General features: G+C 42.4%; 1 protein-coding gene across 2 annotated transcripts; it reads right to left on the reverse strand.

Moving 5' to 3' along the window:
- Positions 1–199: 199 nt before the first annotated feature.
- On the reverse strand, positions 200–11,209 carry IL4R (interleukin 4 receptor). Of its 2 annotated transcripts, XM_088520961.1 has the most exons (9): positions 11,084–11,209; positions 7,338–7,473; positions 6,409–6,560; positions 5,200–5,354; positions 4,482–4,638; positions 3,576–3,675; positions 2,911–2,980; positions 2,709–2,785; positions 200–2,609 (listed from the first exon to the last, which is right to left on the reverse strand). In XM_088520961.1, exons 1-9 carry the CDS (start codon positions 11,151–11,153, stop codon positions 260–262), a joined length of 3,267 nt encoding a protein of 1,088 aa, XP_088377087.1. In that variant the 5' UTR covers positions 11,154–11,209; the 3' UTR covers positions 200–259. The 2 variants fall into 2 exon arrangements, with proteins under 2 accessions (XP_088377087.1, XP_088377086.1); XM_088520960.1 differs by lacking the exons at positions 5,200–5,354; positions 7,338–7,473; positions 11,084–11,209 and having other exon boundaries at positions 6,409–6,557.
- Positions 11,210–16,608: the final 5,399 nt, after the last annotated feature.

The raw sequence follows: 16,608 nt of genomic DNA on the forward strand, positions 1-16,608 counted from the left end.
AGAGACCTTAGCTTTGGTTCTACTTTCTTGAGAAAGGTGTTGCTGTGACAGTTAGCTACCAACTGCTGAGTCCTCTAGGGGCCTACATCATACACTTGTTGCCAGCTCTGTAGCACATGAGTGTTCAACTCGGTGAATCCATGTCTGAACTGAGGGCGCTGGCCCTCATTTTAGACAAGCCTGGAAAAAAAAAGCAGTATTTCAATTTGCCATAGAGTTTATTCCAAAGGCTGGTTTGGTTCAGCCTTGGCGAGTGTGGCTAGGTTACCTTCATATAATTATCCTCCTGGGCAATGAGTTGTAGAAGTTTGACTTTTTTCTCATTCTTTCTGTTTTTTTCCCTCAATAGCTCTGCTGTTTTTTTTTTAATTAGAGGTGTCAGTTTGGATCCCTCATTGGGAATGGTACAAGAATAAAAAGGACAGGAGCTATCTACAGAAAGAGGGGGTGAAAGTTTGTCTATGACTAGCAATTCCAGAGAATCTGCAGTTTTTCTTTTTAAGCTTCGCACTCCACTGTCCAGTGATTCTTCTACTAAGCTAGCAGCCGAGCCCAATCTTCTGACTGCCACATGCTGCATCACCTCTTTATTTTCCTCTGTACTTCCAGGCTTCTTCAAATGGGTATCTGTGTGGCACTGAAAGCCAGCATTTAGTCTGTTACAGCTGCTCTCTTGCATTCCTTTACTAGCACAGTCAAAACTGTCAGGTTTTGCCCCCTTCATAGTTTTTTCTCTGCTTTTAAAATCTTGACAGTTCCGCTCTAACAAACGCAAAAGCTCTAAGACTCTGATGGCCTTTTCATCTTTGTTGTCACTGGACAGCTCATTAGAGTTGACAATCCAAATCCTGTTATCATTGTTCTGTGAGACATTCTCACTAGTGGCTAAATCTCGCACAATGCCACTATCAAAGTCCTGTAAAATCAAACATACATGGTTGTCTGTCTTCTGGTCGGGTTCATGGATTATGATATCCTGAGGTGCTTCTCTGAGGTTATTGTACAGAATATTAATAAAGGATTCATACTGTGGCCTACAGATAACCTCATTGTCAAAGTATGTACCACTGCATTTAACTGCAGCATCAAAAGATCGATAACCAGATTGTTGAGGTCCAACAGGGCAAGAAATTATATCTGCTTTCTTCTGAACATCTTCCTCTGGTAGCAAAACTGAAGCTCTGTCATTTGCATGTGTGCAGAGAGATGGAAAATCAATATGATTTGAATAGGTGCTTTGAAAATTGAGCTCAGTACAGGGGGATCTGTAGCTGGCATAACATCTCTGATCACCACAGGATTGATAAATTTGATCTCTGCAGCAAAGTTTTGGATTCTCTGAAAACCTCATCAAAGGCAGTGAAGAACATACATTTTCAAAACATGGAGTCAGACTATTGCTAGACTGAGACAGAAGAGTATCAAAGCTTTTGTATGCTGAACTATCGGTGCCCACAGATGGAGACATGAGGGTGTCAAAACTCTTGTATACAGCACTACTAGGTTCTGTGGATGCAGACACAAGGGTGTCAGAGCTCTTGTATGCAGAAGTGCAGGGGCCCGTGGATGCAGACACAAGGGTGTCAAAGCTCTTGTATGCAGAGCTGCAGGGGCCCGTGGATGCAGACACAAGGGTGTCAAAGCTCTTGTATGCAGAGCTGCAGGGGCTCGTGGATGCAGACACAAGGGTGTCAAAGCTCTTGTATGCAGAGCTGCAGGGGCCCGTGGATGCAGACACAAGGGTGTCAAAGCTCTTGTATGCAGAGCTGCAGGGGCTCGTGGATGCAGACACAAGGGTGTCAAAGCTCTTGTATGCAGAAGTGCAGGGGCCCGTGGATGCAGACACAAGGGTGTCAAAGCTCTTGTGGGTGGAGCTGATTATCCTATCCTTGATTATATCAAAGGCTGATCTATTTGGTGATTCCTGAATGAGGACAGACAAGTCCTGCTGCATTTCAGAACTGCATAAAGAAAGACTTTGGTCAAGCATATCTAGAGAATCTCTTGCCTCCAGAGTAGCAGAATTCGTGTTGGAGCTTTGATAGCCAGAATCAAAGGATTCTTCTGATTGTGACGACTTCTTGCTGGCTGTACTGCAATTGTAGTCACTTTGTGAGACTTCAGAGAAAAGGGAGTCTGTGTGCAAAATACTACATAGTTGCTGACGCAGGTTTGCTGTATTTTGCTGTAATGGGTTTTCTGACTCAATTCTCTCAAAGGTTTTATTCTCATCTGTGATGATGTCTGCATCTTTATTGTCTTGCATATTGTTTTCATCTTCCAGGAGTTTAATGAACATATTAGCCAGTGCATCATTGTGTTCAATGTGTTCCCTGAAAGGATTCGCACTGCCCTCACAAGGCTCAAACATGGTGACCTGGTTAGGAGTCTCTTCTTGACTCTCTGCCTCAATGCCTGGTGAACATTCACAGATTTCAAGAGACTTTTCGACCAGAATTGTTTCAGGGGTTAAAACTGCACCACAGCCTTTTGGGAACCAGTCTCCAAACCTGCTGTGGTCACTGCAAGGTTTCTCAATGTTTATGGTGGTATCTTTTTCTTTGAAGCTTTGGCCTGACAAACTTTGAGCCAGACAGTTCCCGCAACTTCTGTTTTGGGGAATAAAAACAAAAGTACAGTTAATGTTCATATAGTAGGAAAGCATTTCATGCTATTAAGCAGAGTTTTTTCCCCTCTATCTTACTTACATATGGTTTTCCATATGACTCTGCTTTAAGCCATGGAAAGGGAACTTAATTTCATCAACGTGGCAAAAAACTGAAAACTGTTAAAGATACAGACAAGATTTAGGATTTTGTTTAGTACCCTCTGCAATAGTCAGTCAATAACAGTTACTATATATTCTGTTTTTAAGAAGGAAAAGGCATCTTTAGCAAAACCTTACATTACCTTGACATTTTTTACAAGCAAATGGCTCTTGGCTGGATTTGGAATTTGGTCCCACCATTCCTTCTTCACCCTATAAAGCAAGGAAGAAAACTTTTTGCTTTGACTGCTTTTTGACTTGATCTCTATATATTTCCTTCCTCTGCTCTGTTCTCCTAGCTGACTGCATTTCAGGAAGTGCTGCTTCTGTGCATCCCCAAATGTTTTTTTTTTTTAATTAAACTAGTATAAATATGCTTATATATTTGGTGGTAACTATTCTGTACAACCATAGGCATATGTTCTTCTAATCTTGTATGAAAAGATGAATGAAACACATAGAACTACACTTTTGTATACTAGTACTGAAAAATGCGAAGAAATACAGACATTTAACTTGGATTTCTGCAATGATTGGGGGCACTCAAGTGAGACACCCTAACTGCAGTTTGATTTGAATGCCATAACAAACCCATTTTAATAAAACTGTCCGAGAATATTCAGTTGTCCTTTAAAAAAAAGGCTGAGTGCAACTGATGCATGTTATTAAAAAATTGCTTGTGAAGTCTGAGATAAAGGTACTAAGAAAAACAAACTGTTAGATTCCTGTACTACATTCAACCAATCTACAGCAATACTGATATCTGTGTGAACTGCTACTCTGTAAAACTTTGAACAGTTATACATACTTGGTAAAACAGAAGTAACACATCACAGCTACTGCCATTATCAGTATGCAGGATACAGGAACTGCCATCTGCAGAATGTCTTCAGGTGTTACTTGATAATCTATTAAATAAACATATACATTTGCAGGTGTACCATGAATACCATATCTGTTGCTTTTTTGTTTTTGCACCTTCTGATAAGGCTAGACATAAAGTCTTCAGACAAACATCAAAATACACAGCTGCCAGTGGCAATGATGTGTCTGAAAGACCAGTATGAGTACTGCCCTCAATTACTGTGAACAAGTTAGGAGCTGGGAGGACCTAGCTGTGTCCTGAAGCCATTTGCCGGCAATTAGACACACTTGGCATGTAATGCCAAGCACAGCATGACCAGCTTCCACAGAAACACAGGCACGCTTCTCATCCTCTCTGTTAGTCTTCAGAGACTTTTCCAAATCCTCAGCTCTCTCACAATTGTAAGTATTGCTCAACTTCAAGCTTAAATCTTACAGGTATTTTATACTCACTTGCATTTACATCAACATTGCCCTTTAGTTTAAGTAGCTCTTCTCCTTCCTGGGTGTCTACTTCCTGAAACACTTGTAGAGAACAAATATATCCTCTTTCAGCCTTTTTTTTCCCCCCCCCCCCCTCCTGATCACAGTGCTAAACAGTCCAAGGTCCCTTCCTCAGATTTTTCAGGAGTTGTGTTTTTGCACTTAGTCTCCTTGGAAACCTTCAAGAAATCTTCATAGATTGGTTCACAGTAGATTCAAAATGATGATGATGGCTTTATTTGCAGTTATTGCAAATCACAGATTCCATTACTCTCTTCTGGCAAACAAGAGGCAGTGGGACATACAAAATGTGGTCCACAAAAGCCTACTATCCTTTTACCAAGCCACTACTTGTAACAACACTTACCATAGTGAAATTCAATTCTGTCACTCCAGTCACTCCAGTAGGCTGGGTAGTCTGTGTAGTTACACCGTATGCTTACAATGTAATCATACCCTTTTGTCAAAGAGCTTGAAATAATTTCGAAACTTTTTGTCTGATAGTTAATTGATTTTATAGAAACCTGAAAAGAAAGTGAAAAAGTTCATTTTGATATTTTGGGGTATGAAGGGCTGATGGTAGCAATTAGGTACTAGTACTCTTATGTGCTTCATTGGCCTTTCTCAAACGAGCAGAAGAATGACTGTACATATGATCCGCTGTGATACTGTGTTTTGCTGTCATTAGCGGTAACGTTTATGATACACCATTACGCATGTTCTTCCCCTTCCAAAAGGGCCTGGCCTTGAAGTACTGTAGTACTCTGGATGATACCTAAAATGCCTCAAGGCACCACAGTCATGGGCTGTCTCAAGCTTCCTCATGTCCAGCGAAGGTCCAGGAATAGAAATGCTGTATTTTGAATCTTTGCCCAGCTGCAGGCCAGTCAAAAGAGTTTCAGTCCCTTAACCCCAGTTCAAAACTCTCTGTGGCAAAGTGACATGTGACAAGGATGCTCTCAGTGAGGACCCTTGCCAGCCCTAACACTATTAATGATGAAATGATTACAAAGTCCTTCAAGATTTTTCAAAGAATTTAATACCTGAAAGCTGCAGAGATAGAGAATAAAGAGACTATCTCTTACCTCTGTGGGGTCCTGCTTGCTCCAATATTTTACTTCATAGATCACCGGCTGTCCAAAGAGCATGGATTGAGAAGAATAGCTCTCTTCCCAGCTCAGATTGTAATTACCATTTTCAGCTTTCTCAATGGCAAGATTTTTGGGGGCCCTTGGCTTAACTGTGTATTTAAAAATACAATTAAGAGCACTGCAGTGGGAAAATACTGACGAAGAGAAGCAGAGAGACAAATAATCACCAGAGACCAGAGTCTCATCACAGTAAATGCACTTAGCCCTTTTCACTATGCTCTAGCACAAGGATATAAAGGACAAAATAGAGCAATTGCAAGGTTCATTAATGAACATCAGGTCTTCAAGTTAGCTGAAGAAATTTCACATTCTACTTTATAGTATACTGAACGCAGTTTCCAAAATGGAAAAATGGGGTAAATCTGTGCCCTCAGTAGCAGGCAGTGCCTTGGAGTAGACATAGATCTTATGACAACTTCTCGGACAGATTATTCTGGGTAAGTGTCTCTTCAACATTGATGCAGATTCCTGCTTATTCTGTTGATGAGCAGAAGCGACCTCAAGTATTCTGAAATGAACTAGATCACTGGTGCAGATGAATGCCTGCCTAAGACACTTGAATGATTTCTTTTAAGTGTTTGAGGTGACATGTTGTTCTAAACAAGATAAGTGCTTGTAAAGACAAGTATAAACTAAATCTATGCTCTGTTCTGAGAAAGTGAAGATTCCTAAACTTTTTATCATTGGTTCTTACAATCCAATAGTATTTACCCTGAAAATCACCAGAGGGATGCTTTAACTACCAAGAAAAATATGTGATGATGACAAAGACAGAAGCACTAAACTGCAGCAGGCATAGTCTAATTTCTTCCTCGAGACTAGGAGTAACCTCAGCATCTTCTACAGCCACAAGCAAAATACACTAAAGATATGGCTAAGCCCTCAAACTAGTAATTACTGGAAGCTCAGAGAGTACGGCTAGAAGAAGAATCACTCTTTTTGCCCCATTTTTTGTTCTTTCCTTAAGAATCTGCTCCAGAACCAGGTTACTAAGCCAAATGAACCTTTGATTTGAGCTAACAGAGCTTTTTTTTTTTTTTTTTAACCTCCAATAAGGAAAAATTCTTCAGATACCATTAATAGAATAGGATTGCAAGACTGTAAGCAGAAGATATCCTGGTGACAAAGTAAATGGTTTCTTACCAACCAAGGCTGGTGTAACACTGTAATTCCCCATATTAGTCCCATTGAACTGCAGAGCTAGAATGTAGGTGAGGCCTGATACAAAAATATCAGGATATATTGTGCAAGTGCATGTGGAACTCTCTTTACCATTCTTGGGGATGCACACAAAACTTCTGAAAAACAGACAAAAAAAAAGTGTGACATTTACATATAGTTACACACACTGTTCTTCAGAATGTGCACTCAAGATTCCCAATGTGTAGAGCTAATACAACCTGAGAAAAAAATGCTTAGTTCCTAGAAACACTTAGCCAAATCTACACAGAACAGAACTACCATCTAAACCTTGAAGTAACCCATCCACCCCCAAAGACTCCTCAGCTATCTTTCTTACACTAGGGAAAAACCCGATGGAAAACTAAGGATTTATCCCAAGAAGAAAAGTTGACACCAAAAGCATCCTTTGTCATAGTTCGGCCTCTGAAATAGCAGATTAATGTCTTGTTAGCATGGAAAGAGTTTTACTACTTGATACAAAACAAAATACAAGGTTACTTGGATGTCTCTGTGAAGAAATCATATAGAAAGAAGACCAGATGCATCTTTTACACAAGCTAGAGACAGGTAGATCAGGTAAATTTCTCCTGAAGAAAGTAAAAATTCTCCTGAAATGAAGGTTAGGTAAACTTGTATGAGACCTAGCACTCCTACAAGTAATACTTGACCATTCCTTTGTACTAAGAGCACAAAGAGAGGCCTGCACAAGAGTGCTTCACTGAACAAAGCATGCTGTTTATAGCAGCATCCCATTTTTCCTCCTGGCAAAAAGAATAAACCCAGTTCCTCTTTGCCCCAGGCTCCTGTGGCAGGGGGAAGAAATGAAAGCTGCTAATGACTATAGCATATTTTAAGGTCCAATAATGATAACTGTTTTATTAAACACTTACTGCGGAGATGGATATTCATTCTTGAGCAGGAATTCTTTGGAGCAGTTTGTCTGTGCAGGCACCTTCCAGTGACAAACCAGTTCTTCAGCATAGTCAGTGAAGCATGCAAAGTCCTGCACATGTCCTGTAGCTATAACTAGAGGGAGACAGCGCATGGTAAGAATCAGGAGAATCAAAAGAATAATTCAGACTAAGCAGGAACATAAAATCCTTTCTTCTACACAGAATGATCAAACCCTCACAAGGGAAGTGAAAGCACAGCCATTTCTCATGTTCTGTGTAAAAGAAGAGATACATGACACCAAGTATCTCCAGAAAGGTGAAGACAACCCCTATGCTTTTAAGTAAGATAAGCACTAGAAATACTGAAATAAAAAGCACAACTCATCTAATAAGACTTTTAGGCACAGAAAATCTGACCTTGATGAGCTCCACCTAAAAAAACACCAACTTTAAAACAGTATTATTCCATCTGTTACACAAGTATCAAAAGAAAAAAAAAATGCAGATAATTAATGGAGTTGGATCAAGATCTCTGTCTAAAGGCAAATGATTTATCTACTCTGGTCCCAAGTCCTTGTATGAATGGCCCTCTGCATCCCTCAAACAGTGCCTGTTGCCCAAAGGATCTTCCTGTCACAGATTTTAGTACACAGCTTTTCTTCATTTCATTCAGTATTTCCTGTTATGGTTTGTATTTTATTTTCTTGTGATAGTGGTTCAGAGTATTGATCAGATCCAAAGTTACACTGTCCTGGCTATTGAGAAGGCAGAAAAGAGTCCTAAATCCATGTGCTCCAACATTATTAACAGGTATCTCTTTTATTGGTGCTGCTTAAGAACAAATGAATGGGGGGGGGGGTTAAATCGGCTCTGACAGAACTGAAAAATGGAAAACAATCCTCAGAATCCTTTCTAGCTCCATTTTCCTACTACACATAGGGAAACAAGAATCAGAAACAGTTATGTGACTTAAGATTGCGCAGTTACTAGAACTAACAGTGTGCTAAACCTACCTATGGTACTGAAATCTTTCCCAAATGGAGCTGTCAGAAATAACTAATATCATCCTAGACAACTCTTTCCCTCCTTCCATGTTTGACCTATCAAATAATTGTAAATATTTACAATAACTCCCTTTTCTTGCACAGTGCTCTCTATCTCAGATCCCCATAAAAATTTAGAATACCTTTGATTATTAGCAACCTATTTATTGATACTTTTCTGAAGAGATTTTGCCAGAAGTATTCCTGCTGCAGTTACATAAGGGTCATATGAAGACATGATTTCATTTTTGTATAGCAGACAAACAATTCTGCTTATGCAGCCTAGCACAATTGACTTGATTCTTATCATTTATACTGCAAATTCAAGTTTGTCACTGATCCACATCCTGTAAGGGCCTTTAGACACTGCTGTTTTGCAGGCTTCTTCATCCCAATAAGCATCTACATTTCAGATTATTCCTACACACCCACACACAAAATGCTTTCACTGACAGCAACATCAGGTTGCAAAATTTTCTTCCTTTTTTTTTTTTGTGGATTTTTCGTGCTTTTTTTTCCCCCCTTACATAAGACCTCCTGCATACTTTGCTGTAGTACTGCTTCTTCAGATAAACATTCTGGCACCTACCTTTTAGTGTGCCTAATGATACCTCAGATAGAATTGGCCTACCATCAAGTCCAGAGTCACTTCATTAGAAAATTGATTCAAAGAAATAGTTCATTGTTTTGAACTGTCTCTTTTGGTACCACATATCACTTCTCTTTTAAAAAGGCCTCCCATAAAACAGGCCATCTAAGCAGATCTGCATCACAGTTTCAAAGAACCATTTTTAAATTCTGCAAGAATTGATCAGTTTTTTTCTGGTATATTGGCAGGCTTTAAACCTAGAGCTACCTGTAGTTCATAGTGGCATTATTATTCAAATATGTGAATATGTTCAAAGTATGTTCAAATAGTGTCTTGTATTTTAGTTACCAAGGATAGATGCATGCCTTACAGAAAAAATGAAGCACTCAATTTCTTTCTGAATGACAACATCATATTTAGTTCCCTTTTGTCCTGCATTGCCCGTTTTTCAAAAACAACCAAAACAAGAAAAAAATAAAATACACAGAAAAGTAAGTAAGATAAAACTTTTGCAATCCTCTAATGGCCACATCGCTCACTTTATAAGAACTGTTATTTATCTTGTTACTGTTACTTATATTTGTGTTATTTATGTTTTTACTGTTCATTTTTATTATTTTTCACCTGAAAATGGATTTTAAACTACAAAATATTAAGCCCTTTAAAGATGGACTTAGCCATTTTTTTCAGTGTGCTAACGACCCTATACTTTCAAGACCCCTTGAAATATATGAAGCTCTTCGTGCTGTGCTGTTACGATAACTTGCAGCTTTATTTTGCCTTTTAGTGTCCTTATGTCTTTCCTGCATTGTAAACTATTCCTTGTATTCCTTTCCTGTGACTTTTTCCCTTTTCCATCTCTGGTATGACATTTCTGTAAATCTCAGACATTTACAAATTTCCTTTTGAAATCACATGCAGTATGAAGTTTGCTTTCAGTTCACGTAGTTTAAAAAGGGAACTAAAATAATGGACTTTTTTCATCCTTAGCAAGAATAATATGATGAAGTGTGGTAATCTATGAAAATAAAACTTGATAATTTACAGAAAATCTGGAATCACCTAGATCAAATGACCAAGCTAATGTGCACTTATAATGTTTGATCATTGACATTAATCTAAATTGCAGCATTCCTTCCAGCATCATATTCTGAACTCAGAGCACATAAGGGAATAGCTATTAAACTTATTTTTTTTCCTCCTCTTTCACGTTTTTTTTTAAACCGCTTTTCTTAAAAATAAAGCAGATATGTAGCTACTTAAAATTTATGGAAAGCAAAATAAAAACCGATTTTCCAGAAAATAAAGACATGTTCCCAGAAGATAAGATTTTGTAAATCTAGCTTCTCTTTATAATGAAATATCAGAAAAGATAAGGGGGGAAAAAAGGTCATATTCATCTTCTGTCGTGACTTTAAGAAAATAGCCATTTAGTAACGAGCATTAACATTTACATTAGCTTAACATAAATATACATCTTGCCAGGCTGAAAGATGTGGTGTCCTGTGTGCTCATCATTGCACGCCAGCCCTCTGCCCTTGTACAAGCCACAGTCACTGTACGAAATGCCTTATGGTGAGTGCTTGCAATATTTGTTCAAATCCACACAACTAAATTTTCTAGCTTAGTAATTCTACACACCTGCGAGAATGCATGCTGACAGCAGCCTTTGACCACAGCTCTATAAATTCGCTCTTTTTTTTTTTTTACAATTCCTGGTCTACTGCTTATGATTCCTTTCTGCCTCTCCCAGTGAACAGTGGCAATTATGAAAACAAGCAAATGAGAGATAAGTGGGCTTTCTACCTTACAGAAGGCTTACAGAGATGTCTCTGAATCATTGCAGAGAATTCTGTTTGTAGCAAGGTATCCAAAATAGATAGATCATGGGGATGCTTCTTGCTAATTCCTACTTATTGCCAATACGAAAAAGGTCAGTAAAAAGAGAAGATCTGAGATTTTATTCTAATATATGTATATCTCTAATACACAGTTACAGTTTGTCCAAGTCAATTAATTGTAGTAACAAAGTTGTGTACTAGTTATTCTTACTCATAGTAAAATAATGTAGACAATTTCAGTATGATAACATAAAACATTAACAAACGTACTTTCATTTGTTGCATGTGAAAAGAAAAGGATCCACAGAGCATGCAGTGCAGAACTTCGGATTCTTGCCATCACGGACTCCGGGCAGGTTCAGCAGGACAAGCTCTGCTGCAAATCTGCCAACAGAAAACATTGCAAGTTTATATCAGTGTCCCAGCTGAGGGAGGGCTGTAGCTCCTCACAGCACAGTGCTAGATGTCAGGATTAAGATTCTCTGAAGCCCCCGATCCTCCTAAAGTTTACTCTTGGAGCAACGTGAACTGCAGGAGAATAAGGGTAACACACTAGTTAGAAGATAGGAAAGTAACTGACAACATGTCACCAAGGCCACATGATTCCACCCAGATCACTGAAAAAAAAATTAAGAATGAGGTGCCTGAGCTGATGTCTAATCTTTTTCCACAGTCCTATCACCATCACCCTAAGTACTGAGAATTACCAACCTCCTAGTGGAGTTTTGAGTAGAGTTATGCAAAGAATACAAACAGAATGCAAATTTATTAAAAAAATTAGAATTGTAAAACATCTACAGTTATGAGACCACCCAGCAGAACTTTAAAAAGTTATGCAGCTTTTATATGTTACAATTCTTGAAGCACAGCCAAGTTCAGTAAGTAAACTGAAGCCAGATGAAATAATCCATTTAAGACTTTTGAACAGCTTTTCTTTTTCTCTAGGGTTTTACTGAAGACACAAAGTAGCCAAGTGTTAGACAATGCGATTGGGAATTACATGCAGCCACCAGCTTGTGCATCGCTAGAGACAAACGGGGTATGGTGACAGCTAGGTAAATCTGTATGTAAAGTCATGCTCGCTAATATGGGGTGACTGTGACTTGCATTCAACATAAAGAGGGATAAAGCTTCTTCAGAAACGCACCATCTGTTGGCAGAGTGCTTTTATACCTTCCTTTTATGCTGGTATTTTCTAGTCTGGCGGTCTGGATGTGGTGCTCACACTTGCTACTGTGTGCTGCAGCTGCTCTGCTTACACCTGCAGAGCCTTGCACGGTATCTTTGTTGCCAAAACCTCACAATTCACTTTGTCCAACTGAGTAAGGAAGATGTCCTAGTAGGACAGAGGTTTTTGGCTTTTGGGAAAAGTTCTCTTAAGTTTTGAAGTAGAAGAAACCATAAAAACATTTGTCGCTGGTGGCCGAGTACCATCTAGCACTAACCTAACTGCAAACGTAGAACACCCCTTAACACTGCTACCAAACTTAGGATTCACCAGGGCACCAGGCAAAAGGACTTGACTGAGGAATCAACAACTTTGCTAGGGTATAAACTTCTAAAGTGATTAGTTTTGCAAGAATTTAATGTTGTTTTGGGAATATGCCAGTGGGCACTGCACACATGGAATAGTGGGCAGTCGCAGCAGCATGCTGCCGAAGCCGTATTCCTTCAAACTCCAAACACCAGCAAGAGTCAAGAACAGCTGCTCAACGTTTGCTGCCGGCTAGAATAAACACACTGCCGACAAAGCACACAACCCTCCCAGTTGCGTAAGGCACAGGCAGAAAAGTAACCCTTTTTTATGAAGAAGTCCATGCCTTTTATGGATGAATTTATCTATGTAAATCACAGCAAAGTATAGGGACAGAATCTTAATTTCCACAATACATTTAAAATAACTGGCACTTCTTTTACAGTGCATCTTTACTTCAGTGATAGCCTCAATCCAAAGCCTCACTATCCAAGCTGCTGCCCTTTATGATGCTGCATTTTCTCCATTCTCACCTACCTGATTGGCCTTCTTTAAAATAAGCTTCTACAGATTAAACATGGAAAATTTCCAACTTAGAAGTTAAGCAATAACAATAATGCGAGCACAAATAAACTAGAACAGAAACTGTTTTGTGACCTTCCCGGAAGCAGTTACTGATCATGTAGTAATAAAGGCCCTACTTTAAATACAAATTTCTCATGAACATTCAGGAACGCTACTACTCAACAGCTGAGTTTTTCGCATTTGGAAGCGGATGAAATGTGATCAAGCATTCTAATAAAATTTTTGAAAAGCACACAAATGCTTTTTTTGTAGTTTAGAAAACAAAAGAAAAAAAAAGGGTGAAGTAGTCCAGCAAACAAAATCTTTCTTCTCTCTCTTTTTTTTTTTTTAACTGGCATTCTTGAGAGGAAATGTTTGCTTTTCCAGTCCATTGCTGAGTAAGAGTCCCATGACTGCAGTTCCAAGAAGCTATAAAAACTTTTGCCAAATAATCCTGTATCACATAAGCACATATGAATCAGCAGACTTCAGAGCAAATATCTCTCTTCTTTCCAGACAGGAAAGCTATTGTCACTTCTAAATTTTCTCCCTAACTTGCTACTAGTTTTATAATCCACTATTCTTATTCAATAAAGAAAAATAAAACCCTCACTTTTTGTTAGAGTTGTAGATTAAATCCACTTTCATCGAAGTGCCCAAATCTTCTTTCTCTCTGTGGGCTCTTAAGTTTTTCTTAATATCGAAAAACATTAAGTATAAAAGATCTATAATATAGAAGATATATAGACTATTAAGTCCTTAGCAAACTATAATCCCAAGTACTACTAATATAATACTGTGCATTTGAGGAAAATAAGACCTAAAAGACCTAAGTGACTTTCCCAAAACTATCGAAGTAATCATGTACCACTGGCAGTAATTCTTTGTAATTACTGGCCCAAGTTATATGCCTAAATCGTCAGATTATTCCTATCTTTTGAAATAGTAATTAAAAAAAAAAAACAAGATGTAAGTGAAAATATTTCATTTAACTTTAAGAAAAAAAAAATCTAGCCTGGGCTTTTAAATAAATTTGCATCACTGTTAATCTACAGGAATAACCTACAAGATTATGCTCAAAGGGTAGCTCATGCTCAAGATACAAGTTACAGTTATTTCTATGTAAAATTCTTTAAATTTAACTTTGCTGCAATTGTACAATTAGCAGGCCACTCCCCATTTAAAACTGTGCTGTTAATTTTAAGGGACAACTTATTCTTTTTGATTAAAATCAACCTGCTATAACTGCAGAACAAAATCCCAGAATCCAGGGAGCTCCCGAGATCCCCCAGCCCAGCCCTGCTCCAGCAGGGACACCAGAGCAGGGGCACAGGGTCCATCCAGGCGGGTTGGAGATCTGCAGAGCAGGAGCCTCCACAGCCTCTCTGGGCAGCCTGTGCCAGGGCTCCGGCACCCTCACACCAAAGAGGATCTTCCTCACATGGAGATTAAAATGCTCTCCTGTTCACACCTAAAGCCCCTCGCTATCAGTCAGCTGATTTTATATCAGCATTTCAGAAGGAAGTTCCTTGTAAAAGCCGACCCAAGGCGCTGCAGCTACAGGGACCAGGGGCAGCCGCCGGGCACCGGGGCCGAGGACGGGCTCTGGCCAGGGCCGCGCTACGGCTGGGGCGGGAGGACGGACCCCGGTCAATGCCAGGCCGGGAGACCAGACCCAAAGGCTCCCGCGAGGCGCCGCCTGGACTCCCTGAACTAAACCGGGCCCGCCCGCCTGGGCGCGGCGCCGCCGGGCCGGGCAGCCCCTTCGGAAAGCGGCTCTTGACGAGGGCCTCGGTCCGCCTGTTCCTTCAGGGCAACGCGCACACATCGCCACGCGCCTAGCGCAGGATTTCCTGCTGCCCACGGAAGGAATTCCATTTCAAAACGGGGAATTTGGAAGGGAGGAGACACTTTTATCTTTTCAGTGAGTAACTGCACCAATGTTTCAACGCCCTCCTCGTCGCCCCGCGGCCTCCGCCAGGTCCGCACCACTCGCCGCTCGGCCGCCTCGGGCGCCACGCGCAGACACGTCCCGCGCGCGGCCCCGCCCGGCCCGCGCTCCCGGGACGTGCGGCGCGCGGGGCCCGCGAGCGCCACGGCAACCGCGGCCCTCGAACGAGCCGAGCAGAGACCGGCTTTGCGGAGGGACCGGGCGGGGGCTCGGGAAGGCCGCCCCGGGGCGCAGCGGCACTGCCGCGGCCCGGCGCGCCAGGAAGCGCTTTCAAAGGGAGCGGCCCGAGGGTGCCGCGAGCCCGGCGGCTCCGCAGCCTGTCGGGGAGCGGCGGCCGAGCCGGCAGCCCATGGAACGGCGGAGACGGCAGCGGCTGCCGCCCCCAGCGAAGCCCAAGCCCTCCCGGCCCCGACACCGCGACGGGAGCGACCGACCCGAGAGCCGCGCGGAGGGATACGTGCATCGAAGCGGTGGGAAACTCACGCGGGCCGAGGCGGCTCCCGGCGAGAACAGCGACCCAAGGGAGCCGGGCGGCCCCGGTACCGGCCCCGTCCCGGCGCGCGGCCGCGGGGAAGCGGCGGCAGCGGCGCGGCCGGCCCCGCCCCGCCGGTGCTGACGAGGCGCGCGGGGCGGGGCCTCGGGGGCGGGGCCACGCCAGGACGGGAGCGCTCCGCGTGGGCGGGGCTGCCGCGCCAGGCGGACGGGCACTGCCGGGTGCTGGCCGAGCCCATCGCTCGCAGGCAGCTGTGACGATCCCCGAGTTGCCGAGCGCAGGGCGGGACGGGGGGCTGTGGCGGCCGGCCCGGGCGTGAGGCGAGATGGCGGCGGGGGCGGCGGGCCAGGGCGGGGAGGGCGGGATGGGGTGCGTGCAGGGAGCCCTTTGGGGCGGGGAAAGCGGGAGGCGCTGCGGTGACGGGGCCCCATGGCGGGGGCACTGACGTGACGGGGACCCTCGTGGCGGCTCCGCGCGGGCCGCAGCGGCTCCTGGCAACGTCCCTTCGAGGAGGAAGTGCCCGCAGCCGGGACCCCTCGGTCTGGTGCTGCCCTGAGCGGAGGCCCGAGCTGGAGCTGCCCGCCAATCAAGTCAAATTTATGGGGACCGTCCTCATGTTCCCTTCCCGGCTGCTTCCCCGCGCGCTGTAGCCGGTGCTGTAGCACAGCTTCGCCCGCCGGCGCTGGGCTGCGGCTGGATGTGTGCACCCGGGGAGATGGGAGCACCCGGCACAGCTGCGAGCCCCGTCCCGGGCCTCCTGCGCCGGCTTCTTGGCCTTGTTAGAAGCCCCGTCTGCCCCCCGGCATGGGGAAAGCGTCCTACCTCTTCTGGACTTATTCGGGTTTATTGGGCAGGAATGTCTGGAAAAGCTTTTACTTAGTGTTGATATTCTCCATGTAGAGGAGGATTTTCTGTCCAGATTAAGGTGCAGTCTAATGAGATGAGTTACTTGGATATGTACTAAACAGAAGTATTTAACGCAAAACTGTGCAGAAGGTTCTGTTGAATGTAATAGACATTAAGAGCATTATTTTGGTTTTGGTGGGGAGTATGATGCCACAGTGTCTATATTATTTTATGCTGTAGCTGAAAGTGTTAGGAAAAATTGGTCAGATTTTGGCTTTTGCCTTCTTCTCTAAAAGCTCTAATGTTTGTCCACATCTGTATTTTAAAATCAAGCTGGGGCATCTTGTTTTTTGCCCTGATTCAATTTTATCTCGCTGATTTGTTCTTTTTTTAAGTATAAATTTATTTGAAAAATTACATATGTTTGGAATTGATATTTTTTAACTTTCATGAACATCCGTATTAAT

Source organism: Tinamus guttatus, unplaced genomic scaffold, assembly GCF_059628265.1.
Source record: "Tinamus guttatus ecotype Peru unplaced genomic scaffold, ASM5962826v1 Tinamus_guttatus_pri_ptg000107l, whole genome shotgun sequence".
NCBI classification, from domain to species: Eukaryota; Metazoa; Chordata; class Aves; order Tinamiformes; family Tinamidae; genus Tinamus; species Tinamus guttatus.

Excerpts from the sequence above, each read along its gene's own strand:
- IL4R (XM_088520961.1), bottom strand. The coding sequence starts at position 11,153 with ATGGCAAGAATCCGAAGTTCTGCACTGCATGCTCTGTGGATCCTTTTC. Across the intron at positions 7,474-11,083 it reads TTCACATGCAACAAATGAAA|TTATAGCTACAGGACATGTG; the intron begins GTACGTTTGTTA and ends GTCTCCCTCTAG. Across the intron at positions 5,355-6,408 it reads TGTTACACCAGCCTTGGTTG|TTAAGCCAAGGGCCCCCAAA; the intron begins GTAAGAAACCAT and ends TTAAATACACAG.